Consider the following 18,098-nt stretch of genomic DNA (forward strand, 5'->3'; position numbering starts at 1 on the left):
AAAAGACTGTTACAACGTTTGACGCAGACCGCGCCGTAATGTTTGAGAAGCTTCACAATTGTTTGAGATCATTCTGTTGAATTACGCGCCGGATGCGAATAGTCAAGTTTATTCGGAGTTACGCGAGCACCAGCGATAACGCTGGAAGGTTTGATGATTGATGTATAAAGGACGACGGGCGTTCTACCGATGATCAGATACTCAACGGCTGACGACTGCTCCTGCCGCGTCAGCTCGCAGCATTATCGCTTGTATTTTGAGTTTTGATTTTCTGGGCACAATTCGCCCAAATAAAGAGCTACGCGTATTTCCAAGTCTTGCTGCAGCATTCTTCACCGTCACAATTACGTGACAATACTATCGATAGTGGTGTGAATAATGATGCGGTTGCTGGCCGGCCTATTGCCAAAATATTTGTGATAGCCTACTACCAGCTTCGCTTAATTTATGAGCAATTTTTTGGCAGAGAAATTAATATTTCTGCAGTGAATGGTGGAATATATCCAGCATAAATTCGTATCCAAAGCAACGAGTTACACCTTACAATTATTTTTCTTGCGATTTTTTATTTTCAAATCATAAAGCGGCAATATCAATTTGAAGCCGCGCAGTTCTACCACATGTCAAGGCTTCCTTTCCGCTACAGCGAACGTTTGACATTATGATCATGTGTCAGCAAAGCACTCTGGTGAAACCCACGCATGTCAACTTTCTTGCCCTTCAGCCTGCCTCCGCCCCCACTATGTACCACGCGCGCGGGGAACTAAGTTTATTCTGCAGTGAGTCGGCGTGTGATTGATTTTATACTATCGATAGTACCATCAAATTTTCTACTATCGATAGCGCTATCGATAGTATTTTTCACCATCGATAGTTCGATAGTGACTCAGCTATCGATAGTATCGATAGTACCATCGATAGTTCTGCATCACTACTTTGCGGACAACAGTATCATAGCCGCGGCACCACACGGCTTGTGAACACTCGGCCGCCGTGCGCGCAAGCACGAAAGCCTTAATTCTTTGATGTCTTGCAAGTCATGGAAAATTTTAGGGTTACAAGTTTGAACATAAACATGCGAAATACCTCGAAGCAGTAAACGAGTACCGGGAGTAAAACTTCCATGTTCAACGTTTGTTTACCCTAAAGCTTTACCTGCAATACGTTCTTTTTAGATGCGGAAGCATCTTATGCTCGGGGCAGTGTCCGTTCTGCGGCGTCTGCACCTATACTACGCATGCGCCAACTCTCCCCCCTCCCCCTCTCCTCGCGAGCGCGAGGAGGTGGGAGGAGGTGGCGTGAGCGCTGCCTCCGCTTCGTTTCTCCTCTCCCGTTTCTCTCTCTAAGCCACAGCTTTGCGCTTGTATATAATGCGGCGCGCGCTCCCTCCCGTTGCACTTTCCTTCGCAACGGCGCTATGGACGCTCGCGAAGCTGAACGTAAACGGCAACGCCGGCAAGCGAATCTCCAAGCTGCGAGGCTGCGAAAGCGCGCGTTCGCTGTGCTTTAGTCATTCTCTCTCTGTGCAATGGTGTGCGAAACGCCATGAACAACGTCAACGTCGGCGCTAGTTGCAGCGGCAGCGCCACCGCCGCAGAGCAGAAGAAGGCTCGGGAAGCCGAACGTAAACGTCAGCGTCAGCAAGCGGTAATTCAAACGCCTTGACAACCACCGTCTCATAAGTCACATAAGAGAAACGGAACCTCGATGCGCACCCCCCCCCCCCCCGCGATGCTTTCGCATCTCACCATGGTTGCCCGTAGGGGGAGATTATGTGTAACTTTTTATCTCAAGCAGCACCCGAATGACGTGGCCAAAGGTAATGCGCCGCGAGTGTTCTGGCCGAACATAGCGAAAAAAAATCACAGCGTATCCACGGGTGAATGATGAAGAGCTTGGGCGAAGCTCCTGAAGCAATCATGGTTACACCGTGAAATCTTCAGTGGTTTCGCCTAGCGTAATCAAAGCGATAGCCCAGTACATCACACACACACACACACACACACACACACACACACACACACACACACACACACACACACACACACACACTATATATATTATATACACACACACTATATATATATATATATATATATACACATTAATATATATAGATATATTATATATATATATATATATATATTATATATATTACATGCCATCTAGTGGCGATTCACACAAGCGCACTATTGCACACACTTCTATTGGACCAACGCCATCTAGGAAATGAGATGGGAAATGGTGATGACGACACAGATTGTGTACAGCGCCATCTAGAATATCATCACTCAACTGCAGTTTGTATGTACTTCTATGAGACAGCGCCATCTATTATACTGTTCGGGAGATACTGCCGGTTACGCCTGACGCCTGACGCATGACAAGGTTAGACTAAGAGGAGCTTCGCCCCAAAACAGGCAGTCATATTAAGTGGATCCCATAATCACCATAGCCAAAGAGAAAAGACTTGTCATCACGTCTCCTATTGTATAGAATCACTGCACATACTGTCTACTGTGCAAGCCATAAACAAAAAGGATATCTTCCAATCCATTCCTTTATTCTACCCACCCAAAAACTTTCTGTCATGTGCATATACAAGGTGTTTCAAGAAATTAAGCTAATAAAAAGCAATTAACTTAATTTAATTAATTGTTACCGCAATAGGGGGATATTCATAATGCTTGGTGCTCCGGCAATACTGGGCGCGTCCGCCATTTTTTGTTGGGCGCAGTCGCGGAATCGTCTGCTATAGCGGCTCCATAAGGAGAGGCCACGGAGAGGCAGAGCCGCAGTCGTCGGCGGAGCTTTCGGACCAAGAAAATGCGGCCGTTTCATTCGTCATCCAGCGCCGAACGGGCAGCGGACCTTACTTTGCCGCCACAAATCGACGAGAACAAAATAACGGAGTTCTGCGCATTTAAAAAATTTGCAGTGGCTTAGCTCGGCTATGCCAGGATATACGTAGCGTTAGCAAAGGTTCAGCTGATTATTCTTAGCTTTCCAGATTGTCTAGGATTATTAGCCTTCTTCTGTTCATTCTTCGTACGTTGAACCGCTAATTGCCAGGCAACTACTTCGGGATCCGATGAGATAAGCTTCTCGGCTCTTCTGCGCCGTCGAACAGCATTTGCGCTCTCCTTCTCCATGGCGTTACCCACCTGTAAAAGCCAGTCAGATGCGCTATCAAGAGGTCTCAGCGCAGTGTCAGACGGCGACTGCACAGCGAAGGCGAATAGCTGCGCGCGCGCCGGCGCCACTGCGTCTATGGCTACGACGTCACTCCTCTCGAATGGCGCAGACCAACAGCGGCGAGCCGCGCGCGGCGGTGGCGGAGTCTGCGTGCGCACCGGCCCCAGCGTGTCTGCCGCGCCTACGACGCCTCTCCTCCCGAACGCGCAGACCAGCAGCGGCGAGCCGCGCGCGGCGGGGTCGGAGAGCGCGTGAGATGCCAGCTCCGGTGACCCAGCTGTGTGACATCACTGATCCTCGCGCATGCGCAGCACGGCTCATGACCCACCACGCGAAATCGGCTACGGCTAGGCAAGTGTAGCTAACGCTACAAAACTCATCCGTACGGCAGCTACAAGAGGGGCACCGCGTCGGAAAGCCATGGTGGCGTGCTCTTCCTATCTGAGGTAGGCCTTCAAGAAAAGTGTTCGTTGCAGAGGAGACGTGACTGTCAAAATTCTAAGATAACCTTGCACGGCAATACATATCCATTGTATCTCCCACTACGATTATATACACGCATCATAAACACTCGTCAGATATCAACACCACGTTGTTTCTGCGCGACGTGTGCAGACCTGTGCTGCTTTCATGGGCTCATTTCTTTCGCCACAGCTACACCCTTCACAGTAGCGTGTGTTGTAGTTTTTCCGAAATAAAGCATGGACATGTGCATGAACTGTGCGCCGCACACCAAACAAAAATACTAATAATAATATCTGGGGTTTAACGTCCCAAAACCACGATATGATTATGAGAGACGCCGTAGTGGAGGGCTCCGGAAATTTCGACCACCTGGGGTTCTTTAACGTGCACCTAAATCTAAGTACACGGGCCTCAGACATTTTCGCCTCCATCGAAAATGCAGCCGCCGCGGCCGGGATCCGATCCCGAACAAACAAAAATACTGATCGCGCGCGTTTTCAACTGTATACAAAGAGAGCGGCACGCAATGCTCTTTTACTGCACATTGGTTGTTTATAATGCCTTGTGGTCGCAATCTATCGCGCGCATTTAGTATTGCCATTCTGGTTTTCTCGGACGCTCTTCTGCGTTCACTGACATATCTTCTTAAAATACTGCGCTCTTTGCTTTCGCATCCCATGGCGGCGTTGCATATCACCGTGCGCGTTTGCGGATAGCATACGAGAGCCCGCGATCAGCGGAAAAATGAGTGCGATGATCAACCACATTTACCGAACAAACAGGTCTATCTACTGTACGGCTCCGTAACTCTCAGCTCCTTGTTCGCAGCGCACGCTGAATGAAAAAAATAAAAATATATGTGGAGGGATAACGGGGTGTAAAGCGAGACGCGGCATGCGTACTATATATATGTATACTTCGGCGCACACTGCCTTGCGAAGCTTGCAAAGAGATTCCTGTCGGGATCCTTGCGCCGATCGAGTTTCGTATGGCGGCACTGATTTTCGACGGACACGCGAAGCAGCGTCGGTGGAACTGCTTACACACTTTTATATACGTAAGTCGTTGCTTTCGTCGATCTGCAACGCCGACAAGCTAATGTTGATCAATCATGCTCTCTCGCGCGTGTGCGACGTCGGCCGTCTCTTTTAAAATGCTTATATCGTAATATTATTCTGCAAGTCTAGCTTATGTTGCAGGCGAGCAAATAAATTGCACGGTGAAGTAAGAACTGAGGTTAAAGAGCGCTTTTGGGCGCGCCGGTCCTTTCCGAACCAAGGCTTAGTGCCGATCTTGTTGGCGAAACAAGTTTGCCTCAGCACGTTCTTTTTCTTCGTTCAGGTAACTGATAAATTCGATTAAGATTAGTGTTACCTTGTTCCCGGCATCGTCAGGGCTCCCTCATTGCCTGAACAGCGCACGAAGCATTGGGAAGTCATTGCCGAACGAAGATAAAAAACCAGCAGTTAGCCCTTGAAAGGCTGCGATATGCGACTGGTTTCGTTTTCGCGCCCAACAAAACATGGCGGATCGAGCTTATGGGATCGTCGACAGATGGCGCTGTACATTTCAAGAGTACATTTCAAGGCGCAAGAGTCGAGGAAAAAGTAGACGAACTACCAGGCAAAGACTGGAAGTATAGTGAGCTGCTACATGTAATCACGAAAGAAATGGAAATAGAGAAGAAAACTATTTGTTGGAAAGGAAAGAAAAAGCCAAAAAGTTGGTGGAACAAAGAAATCCGGGAAGCGATCGATATGCGACGTCAGGCATCACGGGAGCACAGACAGGCAAAAAAGGAGAAGCGGCCACAGGACGAAGTCAACCAATATGGGAAATATATTTAGAGCAAAAATCCATTGTGCAGAAATTAGTCGAGGCAAAAATTAAAGGTGAAAGTGAACGCTGGATGACAGAGATTCGCGAAAAGAAGAAGGCCGCGCCTAGGATATTTTGGAGCCACCTAAAAGCGCTGGGTAGGAAGTCTGTCACAATGCAACAACATAGGTAGATGAAGGAGGAAATAAATTGGAAGGATATGAAGCGCTAGGTTACATCCGAAAGATAACAGCCGATACGTTTAAAAAGGTCCCCCAGGGGATTCCCCGGTGAGTAAAAGTACGCAAAGGAGTGCAACCGACGAAGATGTAGTACTAGAGAATTTCAATTGGAAGAAGGCCGAAGGAAAATTCCTAAGCGCACTACTCCGGGCTTAGATGGGGTTCCCGTCAGCCTCATTAACGAACTCGGACATAACACTAAAGAAGCACTGCTGAAAGCCGTAGAAAAGTGCTTACAGGAGAGGGAAATACCAGACAGTTGGAGAAAAGTAGAATGACTTAATCTATAAAGGCAAGGGAGAAAAGGATAACATTCGCTCGTATAGACCGCTAACAATTACATCGGTGCTATACAGGTTGGCGATGCAGGCAGTAAAATTAAAAATAGAAGCGTGGGTAGAACAAAATGATATTTTGGGAGAACTTCAGAATGGATTTCGAATCGACAGGCGGTTAGACGATAATCTGTTTGTTCTTACCCAGTGTATAGAAATATTCTAAAATAGAAAACAGGCCCTTATACGTAGCTTATCTAGATATCACCGGGGCGTATGACAACGTTAATCAGGAAATTTGTGGGATATATTGAAGGAAGTGGGCATAGGTGACGACTGTGTACAGCTTTTGAGGGAATATACCGAGGAAATACAGTTTGTATAGAATGGGAAGGAATACGTAGCAAGGACAGCGGTGAAATTTAGCAAGGGGCTGAGACAGGGATGCCCTTTGTCCCCGCTGTTATTCATGCTGTACATGGCGAGGATGGAAAAAGCGCTAGAAGGTAGCACATTGGATTTAATTTGTCACACAACAGGTCGGAGTCGATGGTCGAGCAGAAGCTTTCCAGGTCTATTGTATGCTGATGATATTGTCTTATTGCGGACAGTCAAGATGTATACAGCGACTGGCAGATAGATATGCGGAAGGGAGTGTGAGGCTCTAGGACTAGGATTTAGTGCAACAAAATGTGGATTGATGGTATTCAATGATCACGGAGACCATACGGTATTAATACAGGGCAAAAATACCGAGGGTAAGCGAGTACAAGTACCTCGGAGTAATGGGTAAAATGAGGGGGATAGAATATGGAGGTACAAGAGAAAGCATCGGTAGCAAAGGGAAAGAGGAATGCTGCAATTATGAAGCACAGAGCTTTATGGGGATACAATAGGTACGAGGTGCTTCGAGGGCTGTGGAAGGGTGTGATGGTTCCCGGGGCTTACATTTGGGAACTCAGTGGTGTGCATGAGTCAGAGGTTGCAATCAGGAATTGGATGTAAATCAAAGGGATGGTGGGCCGCCTCGCGTTGGGCGCTCACGGGAAGACGACAAATGAGGCGGTAAAGGGTGATATGGGATGGACAGGCTTTGAAGTGAGGGAAGCGCAGAGCAAAATGAGATTCGAAGAGAGGCTGAGGAAAATGAAGGAGAGTAGATGGGCAGAGAAGGTTTTCAGGTATTTGTATAGAAAAAGCGTTGACACGCAGTGGAGAAAAAGAACTAGGAGGCTCACCAGTAAATATACGGCTGGCAGTGCGGGCGATATGGCAACAAGGAGCATTAAGCGGAAGGTCAGAGAGGCGGAGAGGACTTATTGGATGACAGCGATGGAAAAGAAGCCGGCTCTGAGTAACTACCGAAAGGAAAAAAACGAAATAAGGAGGGAAAGGTTTTATGATAATTCAAGGGGAAGCGCTTTACTGTTTGAAGCAAGGTCGGGCTGCCTTAGAACGCGTAGTTATAAAGCGAGATTTAGTAACGAAGAAGAACATGTACATGCTGCGGGGGAACTAAGGAAACGATGGAACATGTACTGATTGAATGTGGCGATATTCACCCAGGTATACGTGTGGGCACGAGTCTACATGAAGCCTTGGGTTTTAGGGACAACAATGGAAAGCTGAACACGTCCGCGATAGAAATAAGTAAGAGACGGTTAGAGTATGGTGGCAGAAAAGTAGAGATAAAGAACAAAAATAAATAATGGGGGAAAAATAAGGTCATTCTGCCTTAAGGGGCAGAGAGAAGGACCGTGAATTTATATTTTTTGGTATAATAACATAGATTTAATCAATGTAGATAAGGTATTAGGCCAACATGAAACAAGGAAGCTTCTTTTTTTTTTTTTTTTCTTCGAGCCTGGTGGCAGACATGTCACCGCCCCGTTTTAAAGGGGACGCTCATAGCATCCATCCATCCAGCCCCTATTGGTGTCCCTAGTCATTTTAAGATGTCTGTCGCTAGAAAATGACTAGGGACACCAATAGGCACTAGAGGAACGACGACGAAGTGTCTGCTTAGCGGAACGCTGTTCGAGTAGCTCTTGCCTTTTTTGCGCAATAATATGTGCACCCCGTGAAGGCTACTCTACTGTGCTCATCGGCGATGAAACGCGGACCAGTTGGATACCTGCCAAGTCCTGCGCGTCAGCGGCGGCCGCGTCCAGGAAGCGGACGGGCCCTTACTGCGACTATGACAGCGAGGATGTCCACTCACTGACAGGTGAGGGGTCATCTGATGACGACTTCGAACTTGTATCAAGCCGAAAGGCGAAGAGGCGCAACACCAGGCCATCTTCGTACCCGAACGTACCAAATGAAGAAGCGCCGCGAAGGCCCGAGGCCAACACCATCATCTTCTTCCTGCTGTCCCCAACGGCAACATGAAGCGCCTCAACAGGCAATCTGTTTCGGCGCTGCTCGAGGGACTGGTGCCAGATGAAATCATCGACATCAGAGTGAACCCGCGTAAGAATGTCATGGCGATTGATGTTTCCCATGCTGCCGCTCTCAACGCACTACGCAACGTCACAGAGCTGGATGGAATCAACGTCCGCTCCTACATCCCTGTGGGCTCCAACGTCGTCGCCGCGTCATCTACGACGTTGACGCTACCATTACCCAGCTCCGACTTGTCTGCCCTTGTCAAGCCAGCTAATGAAGCTAGCGTTATCGCTAAGGTTACCCGTTGGGTACCTCACGCTGCGTGAAAATAGATTTTCAAGGCAACTCTCTACCTTCGTACGTTAAAGTGGGTCACTTCCGACACCCTGTGAGACCGTTTGTGCCGAAGCCACTACAATGTCACAACTGCATGAAGCTAGGTCACGTGAGAGGCGTATGCGAAAATGAGCGAGTATGTTCTCGCTGCGCTGAAACCCATTCTGCGGACACTTGTACAGTCAATGTTCTCAAGTGTTCGAATTGTAATGGACCTCACGAAGCTTCCTCAAAACAGTGCCCAAAAATGAAAAGAGAAATCGCTGTACTGAAACAGATGGCAAGGAACCATACATCGCATCGCGAGGCTGCCGAAACAGTCAGAAAGCGGCGAAATCGGCGAAATCGGCGCCGACGTGCATCCAAGAAAACCAATGCTTGTGCATCTGCAGCGCCCCTTGAACGCCCTGCTTCACCAACTCCCTTGTCATCCGGACCCTTCGCGCCGCACGAAACCGAACTGCAGTAAAACGCGCAGTTCCTGGAGATTCCACTTGGCCTCCATTGCCGAAGCCACAGTCACAGAGATCGTCGACGGCCGGTGCAAAGCAGAACAGCAAGGAAGGCATGGACACAACTGATGCAGCTTGGCCTACGTTGCCGAAGTCGCAGCGACATGCAGATTCACACTGCACATCGGCAACAGTGCGCACTGAATCTCCGACTGAGCAGTTGCCTGAAGAAGACAAACCAACCATCATCGTGCTTCAGTCATTGTTGGACACACTTCGCGTGTTCGTCGGCAAGCTGAAATCCCCCTATGCTCAGTCCGTACAACAAGTACTGGATGTTCTGTGTCCAGTACTTGCGAGCCTTCAGTAGGCACCATGACACGACTCTCTAAAGCGGAACGTATATGCCCGAGATCCTGAGTCCAGTACCATGGAACGCAGCTGTGTTCTTTAGGCTCGCGTGTATTGTTACTTTTTTGTATGCTCCCTTCTTTCTATCTCCCTTCTTTCTCTCCCTTAATCCCCATCCCCCAGCGTAGGATAGCAAACCGGACGCGCGTCTGGTTAACCTTCCTGCCTTTCCTTCCTCTTTCTTCTCCTCTCTCTGTCGCTAGAGAGAGAGAGAGAGAAAAGTTGAGTGAAAGGCAGGGAGGTTAGCCAGAAGAAAATTATAAGGTTTGCAACCCTGCACTGGGCAATGGGTAAGGGGGGACAGAAAGGTAAGGAAGGAAAAAAGAGAAAGGGTCTAAAAAATAAAAAAAATGCACAAGAACTAAGGCAGCGAGCTAATATTCAATTTCCCTTAATTTTGGGGATTTTCGGACACATTTCTTGAAACACTGCTGTCGCTATGCGATCGTTTCTGATCGAAGCATCCGCACGGGAGCCCAAATAAATATTTTTTTCTCTTTTATTTGGCGAGTACGCTTTTCTGCAATGGCCTTCCATCGCCAGGAAATTTTTCGTCAAAACCTCGACTACATTCATTCTATCTTGTTAAGTGCGCGAGAAGCATTTTGCCCTACAGTGTATGTATATTGTCGGAGTCTCTTCTCTGTCTGTCGTATACGGCGGAAAACGACGTCTATTCTGAGAGGGCGAGAAAAAAAAACACGGTTATTCCGAGATGCCGTGAAGATAGGACAAGAAAACTGTGGCTCCTTATCGCGCTTCCTTCATTTTCCAATTCCGCCGTTATCTGGACGGTTATCTCAGGAGTGAAGCCTTACGCGGTGACAGTTAGCTACCTGAAGTACCATGGGGAACATTGCCGACATTAAAGCTGGGCGTACTAAACACGTGGCCTGCTCTGGTACCCACACGCATAGGCGTGCGCAGCGTTCTCCATTAGGGGGTGCCAATTAAGCTCACTGCAGCATACCCCCCCCCCCCCCCCCGCCTGCCATTGGTCGAGTCCGAAAGAAAACGAGCTCCAATGGTGGATGCAAAAATGAAAATGCAGCGATGGCAGGCTTCTCGCAAAGGCCTGCCATTGGCCCCCGGCTTTCCGGGGTAAAGGTGCGAAGTAAACAGTTCTTTGAATACAACATCATCGGCCCATGGTCCATTATCGTAAAAAAAAACATACGTATCCGCAACCCTGAGCATTAAAAATTGACGTGAATATCATACTGAGTGAAGGTATCGGGCAGAATTGGCGCGCCCCTTATATGATTAAAGGGGGGGCGCCCCCCCCCCCCGTCCTCCCTCATGCACACGCGATATATGCCCACACGTGCTACAAAACGCTTTTCACAAAGCTTCTTTTCGAGCTAGCCCGATGTTTGCTTCTCCAGGCAACCTATATATAGGCTATTCCTATCGTTAAACCGCCATAGTAATTAATCACTTTCATGTCGGCCGGATGTATTGACGCTTCATTGAAATGCTTCAAAAATACTAAATGCTTCGAAGCATTTAGCCCTTTGTGACATGCGTGCAGAAAATAAACATGATCTCTCTTCCCGTTTTTAACAGCGAAGCTGTTTTTGGTCGAGCCTTTCATGTCCAGGATACGTGGTAACGCTTGTGGGCATCGTAAACGAGTATGCGCCACAGACAGTGGGTAAATCCCACTACTCGCCACTCGCCCACTGAAAATGCAGGCAACAGTTAGCCCAACAAACGGGTATGTGCCACAGAAATCTGTGCCGCCTATCAGAAAACTATCATCATCATAAACGCGTATGTTGCACAGAAATTGGGTAAATCCCACTACACATAACTTGCACTAAAAACACCTTCACGTGATACCTTGTGGTTATAAAAGGTGGTGGCTATACCACTACCTCAAAGCTAAACAAAGGGCGTTTAATAAAGAGCAGTGATACAACATATCGGAGCATCTTAAGCGAAGGCTTCTTTGTAAACATGTGTATAGGAGTGTACAAAGTAACTAAACATAAAGCGGCGTTAAACTGACACAGTATACTGTTCTGAACGTACGTGTAACAAGAAAGTTATATCACAACATGCGACGTAGTCTGCGCCTCATTTCTCGGAAGACATTAGTTCGCGTGCTGTGTGATGTCAAGTGAACCACAGAGAAATCCCATTTGCTGCGTAAAGAGCAGTGATACAACGTATCTGAAAGACTTGCAAAACATAGAAATGCGTTGGCCTAACGAAGGGAAGGTCACCAGCTTCGCTGTTGGTTGAATTTTTACATTTTTGACAATTACACTTCGCCTAATTTTTCTCTCTTTGCCTGCAACCCCCCCCCCCCTCCCCCGACTGATTGGCCGTGCGGCCACCTGCCGTGTCGCCTTCATGCAACTCGGCCCTCCGCCTCAAAAGGTTGCCGACCCCTGATTTAGAGTACTATGTACCCTGCTGCGGCAGAGAGGTACTTCGAGATGTATATACTGCCTGTTCAGACAGAATGGGGCCATTTAAAGAATTGCACACCCTTATAAGATCCTGGGAAAGGGACGAGCCACAATCGTCTTTAACCAAGGCAGAAGGCTCGCTCGCGCGAAGGCTCTTCTTGCCGAGGCTGCTAAGGGTCATTGCACTCGCTCTGCTAGATCCGCAGCGCTCGGCAACCAACGGTGATTCTAGGGCAGCCACTCGCGCCTTTGCTAGGGGAGTGGTAGATCCCAGGGTTTCCAAGTTACTCGAGGGTAGATCCATCAGTATCCACTCTGCAGTCTGGTTCCCAGCCCATATGGGTGATTTCGAAGGAGGACAGCGGAACCTTAACGAATACGCTCATACGGCCGCACGAGACTTGCCACCCGTGCTCCCCTGCGGACCCCTTCGTCTCCTCCTAGGGCCCTTAAAGATCAACCTAAAACATATAATGAGCTTACCAAGCACTTTTATTCAGGATGCAGAGAATTCTCACTTCCAAACAAGGGACTTAATAGGGCGCAGTCAGTCACTCTCCGCTTGCTATAGACAAACTCGTACCCCAATCCTTGGCGTATGAGCCGAATCGACCCGGACTACAACGGATCATTCAGTTGTGCAAAGTGTGGTGAACATGGGAACTTGGGACACATGTTTTGGGGATGCGCGACGCAGCTTCCTCCTCCGTGGAGGGCAATAACAAGTAAGGCGACGCTCTTAAGAGTAGTGAGCTACAAGACCAACTCTGGGCTGTCCAGAAGGCCCGCTAAGCTCCGAAGCGAAGCAGCCGATCGCTTGCGCGACTAAAGAAAGAGTCCCGCTCGTGCACTCCGCAATGTTCTCCGAAGGCGGAGTCACTGGCCGTCCAGCTTATGACGTCGGTCTGGAGGGCGCGCCCATTGGTGAAGGCTTGCGTGCATCCGCCTTTGCCTCCCGACGTGGGAGGTGCCTGCTACACCTTGAAGAACATTCGGGTGTCCTTCAGGACCATTTTCGGTAATAAAGTTTCACCACCACCACCACCACCATACCTTAATATGGAAGACCAAGCGCTAAGCGGCGGCTAAGAACAAAAGTGTTGCGTTTAGAACACAAGGTAAAAAAAAAAAATCACCGTAATTTATGCTATGTCAAGAACACATTGGAAATAAGCAACACGAGCTCCATTACAGAAAGGAAGGTATAAGCTCCCGCATGACTTTTTCAATGGTACCAGATGTACAGATGCACTGCTACTAAAACGTTAAGGTATAAGGCCCCCGTGCGTCCTCTGGTTACTCTGCAGATTTCATCTTCATATCTACTTAGCGCTATAGGAAAACAAAAGGTAGGCGTCTAATGATGATGTTGTTTATGTCTCCATCATATCCTTTAAGTTAAATGAACCGACAACTGGACAGAACGTGTGATTAGATACTGGCTGAAATGAAAAGACCGTGACATATTCGAGCGTGCGTCCTTTTCGCGAAGTGATGATTAATTTTAAATCGCATTTAAAAGTCCCCCCCAAAAACGGTATGCCGCGCAGCCTAGAGGAATAAGAGCCTTGAAGCTGGATTATGGAGTCGTTAATTTTGCTCTACGTAGTCTGATGCTTTCAGGCGCACCATAATTAGTGCTCAGAATTAAAACATGTATATTATTATCCACCCCTGCCTTATTTCGTGCTGCTTACGAGATAAATAGAGTTACTGTATATGTTCCCGTCGCTGTAGTGAGCATACAGTAACTCTAGAGGTAAAAGGAGTTGCACGCTGAGAAGCGGCGTGCAACTACCGCAGTGGAACTTGTGGAGCCGCGGCGCATGTGCGAAGTGCACGCACGAAACCGCTCTCGAACACGGACTGTTCTCGCGCTCATCTCCCTGTTTGCAGTACGTTTTATGTGCATACGACTTCATAGTCGCCACAGATCGAAACATTTAGAATATAAATGTTTCAAACCATTTTCCGCGTTGCCATTCCGTGACTATACACTGACCGGTCAGCTTTCCGTTGCGCTAGAGAAAACGGGTACCAAAAAAAATTTGGTTGTCTGTCCCTATAACTTCTCCGAGCGCAAGTGTATAAACGCCTTAATTCTATTGAATTGTTAGCTCTTTACGAATGAAAAGGTCTGCTTCAAATCACATGCAACTTGAGTATCAAATAAAGTCTGCAGTGTCCCTTATTGCATGCTAAGACGACTTGACAACGAAACCCATCACGCCTGCACTATAGTATAACGTACTCTTTCGATGCAATTTTTCAGTTACTCCCTATTACGCTTTAAACACTGCCAATTACTTATTGATTACCTTCAATCGCTTCTTGTACTGTTTAATTGCTCTTAATTACTTCTTAATTAGTCCCAATCACTTCTTTCTTCACTTCGTAACGCTTTAGTAACGCATGACTCATGGAGCCACGAGGCGCGCCGGTTGTTTATTGGTTGTGTTTGATTCTTTTTTCAACCATTCATGTTTACGCCGACGGTCACTTTTTGCGCTTGATGAAACCTCTAAGGCCTTCGCCTTAATAATGTCGTTTGCGCAACAAGTAGTTACCTGCATTCAGAGATGCCATACGCGGTTAGATATGGCTTCAGTTATTTCGTCTAACTCCAGAGCACTCGCGAGTCACTTGGAGGAGGAGGAGGAAAAGGGGGATAAAAGAAAAAAAAATTAGCGCAGCTTGCACTAAGTCGCGCAAGGCTGGGTCACAGCAGAGCTGGTGGGCAGCTACAACTTTTCTTGGCAATGATGGGAAGGCTACAGAGCCGAACTACGCGTGTGCCACCGCTGAAGAATACAGTACCACAATTGTGTCTGTGTTTTCTGCGTGATATTGAAAAACAACATTACTTTATTCTCTGCGGGACGCTGTTTGAAAAGAGGGTCAGCACGCACCAAGGTGATATTTATATTTGTTTTACTGTATGCAGTTTCATTTCGCGTTTTTGCGCGTGTGAAAACGTCGCACCTTTTACGTGCCCCTCACAGCCAAAATGGCGGCGTCGTCTTCAGGTGAGCTCTCGTCACCCTCCAGCTTTTCCGACGACTCGCCGAAGGAGCTTGTGACGAATTTCGCTAACCCGCCGCTCGAATAATGAAACGGCCGTCACAGGAGATACGGAAGGTTCACAAACCAAAACTAAATTCGAAACGCGCGCCGAACCGGACTACTTGGCGGAGCAGTACATGTGCCGTAGCTCCTCCCCCCTGAGCCTTTTCTTCATTGCCAAGAAAAGTTGTCCGCGATTTCCCACCCCTTGCTGTACTATACTATACATGGCTATGCTTGCTCTCGCCAAGATTTTTTTCGCCCGGAATTTCTCTCTTGATTTATGTTTCATTTTTTCTCTCTCTCTTTCTTTCTCTCTCTTATGTACTCGTTCTCTCGCCGATCAGAGTTATTGCATCCCACGATGGAGAAACGGGCGCACGCGTTCTGAGAGCGAAGCAGAAGACGACAATGAAGAGAGCGCGTGGCGATTCATCATGATGATAATTTTGCATCTACGACACACGGACAACCTCGAGCGTAAAAGCTCTGCTGTAATAAAGGCAGGGACGTTAACCATGGACTGAGCCCGGTAGGATATATACCCCGTACATGAGAGCTGCTAGCAGTCGCCCGACTGCTAGCAGCTCTCATGACCATAGGCGTGCGCACAGGGCGTGGGGGGGAAGGCGGGCGGGCGGCCACCCCCTCTATTCACCTATAGGGGTATTCAGACGGGGGAGAAATGCTCGGGGGGTAAAGGCGGAGCCTAGTGACGTCAACTCGCGAGGAGAAGTCTCCACAAATGCCCCCCACTCACACGGACGAGGCAAACGGAGGGGGAGACCAGTGTTACTAGACTACTCTGGTGGCTTGCACCACCCGTTTGACGAGCTGCAGACGACCATCCAGCTGCAGACTGGACACCCACTGCCGCTCTCTGCAGGAGAAAGTGCAACAATGTGGCCAAACAAGAGACCGAAATTCCGCCACATCCCCCACCGCAGGGGGATCGTTTGTCCTTTCGGGGAAAACGTCCCCGTCTCCTCCGAGGAGGCGCGGGGGGGTCACGCCCACTCGCTAATCCGTGACGTCGCGGTCACGTGATACGCAACCCCCCCCGTCTCCCCCGAGCATTCCTCCCCCGTCTGAATACCCCTTATGAGGGGGGGGGGGGGCGCAAAGTGACATAATAGGGAGGCGGGGGGGGGGCGCAATGTCAGCGCCATACATTGATATAATTGGGAGGGGGGGCGCTGCCACGAACCTTCCCCCTGAAGGGGAACCCTGCGCACGCCTATGCTCATGACCATATACGCACTTCGTCAGCCGCAATAACGCATCTCGAGCGCCTGCTGCCGTGTTCTTTTTCGCCCGAAAAGGTCGCAGAAACGGCCGTCTTGGCGCAAATAATTGCCTAACTGCAACAGGTTTCACTTGGCACAGCTATCCCATCATCTGAACCGCCCAAGCAACTGCGGATATCCGCCTAGTTTCCATGCAATAACCCAATGTCCAGTGCCAGTATGGGACATTCAGTAGATGTACATTAGAGATACCACAGTTGATATCCATGTTTGGAGTTGTGACGTACATACGAGTTATAATCGATTATGGATCTTCAAAGGATATTCATTTATGCCTTTATGAAGGAGTCCACAAATGACATGTATTACATAAACTGAAACAGCAGCTTTCTTACACATGGCAATGCGCATCGTCACAGGTCATAACCAGGAAATTATTTACTAGGTTGAGAACCCAGAAACATCATTGAGGTACCACGTACAATCAAATATTTTCATGTGTACCCCCTACTGATCGAAACATAATATTGACTTTTTCGCTTGATTGTTCTATTATATGAACTAATTGCCAGTAAACAGTTTAGTTGTGTAACTGGCAGCCCAAATGACTGAAATAAGAACTACTATACTTCTGCTGGCCTTCTACTTCATTTAAAAACCGTGCGCAACATTACTCAAGACCTATGAAAATGTCACTGCCTTGCATTTACACACAATGCCTGTGCTTTTCTGGTCTATAATTAGGATACAAAATTTAATTTGTATAGTTGAATTAAGATCTCTAGAGTACTCAGTGCTATTTGGAAGAACATACTTTATCAGCTGTCTTAACACCATGCTGCGCAGGGTTCCCCTTCAAGGGGGGAGGGGAAGCATGGGTTCATCGCAGCACCCTGCGCCCTATTATGTCAAAGTATGAATGTATGGCACAGACTTTGCGCCTCCCCTCTTAGGTGAATAAGGGGGGGGGGGCGCCTCCCCTTGCCCTCCTTGTGCACACGCCTATACATGCACCTAGCGTTCCTTTTTTTCACAACCTTTGAATGTTAAGAGGCTTTGGTTTTAACTGAAGCAAAACGGAAATCTCCAGTTCGTGTCGTATTGGTGTAAATTCAACTTTAACCCTCATATCAGAGGCAATATTACTTTTGGCGGCTGCATTTGTAGCAACATAACGCACTTAAAGGGGTGGTGCCACCAAATTTGTGGCTTGCGCGTTCTTCGCTGTAAGCGTTTCATATAGCTCCAGGAAGCATGATGCACGCACCAAGATTCATGTATTCTCGCTAAATAATTGAATATCGCCTTTTGATGTGGACAACTTTCTGTCTTGGTTTCTGGGCGCCGAGGTTGGGCAGTGACGTAGAAGTATAGGGGGCTTGGTCACGTGACCACACAAGGCTGTGACGCACTACCCAGGAAGCGCTCGAAACTCGGCGAGTGATGTAGCAACCGATGCTTTGGCGGTACTATAGTGAACTAGAATATATTCTAGTACTATAGTGAACTAGAATATATTCTAGTTCACTACAGCCAGTACGTACGTTGCGGAGGTGGCGGAGGTCACTCACGTCACTACAGAAGATCTGGTGTGACGTCTCTACAACTTTCGTTGCCCCTCCAATAGATCTACGTCAGAGTTGGCGCGCTAGCGATGGGTTTCGATCGGGAGAATGGGCATTTAGGTACACTTTGGAAGTGAATTAAAATATATTCTAAACGTTTGCTGTGTCCGACCCTTCGTGTGGAGTGTCCTTGCATACAGAGGAAACCCACAACAGGCTTGTTA

At 48.1% G+C, this 18,098-nt stretch overlaps 1 protein-coding gene across 1 annotated transcript in view; it reads left to right on the plus strand.

The window, feature by feature from the left end:
* Positions 1-8,386, plus strand: part of LOC119394721 (uncharacterized) — a 76,749-nt gene extending 68,363 nt beyond the window's left edge. The window contains exon 4 of the mRNA XM_037662032.1: positions 8,082-8,386. Coding sequence (XP_037517960.1) covers positions 8,082-8,386 — 305 coding nt within the window. The remainder of the gene's footprint in view (positions 1-8,081) is intronic.
* Positions 8,387-18,098: the final 9,712 nt, after the last annotated feature.

The sequence above is a fragment of the Rhipicephalus sanguineus genome, chromosome 5 (genome assembly GCF_013339695.2).
Source record: "Rhipicephalus sanguineus isolate Rsan-2018 chromosome 5, BIME_Rsan_1.4, whole genome shotgun sequence".
Lineage (NCBI taxonomy): Eukaryota > Metazoa > Arthropoda > Arachnida > Ixodida > Ixodidae > Rhipicephalus > Rhipicephalus sanguineus.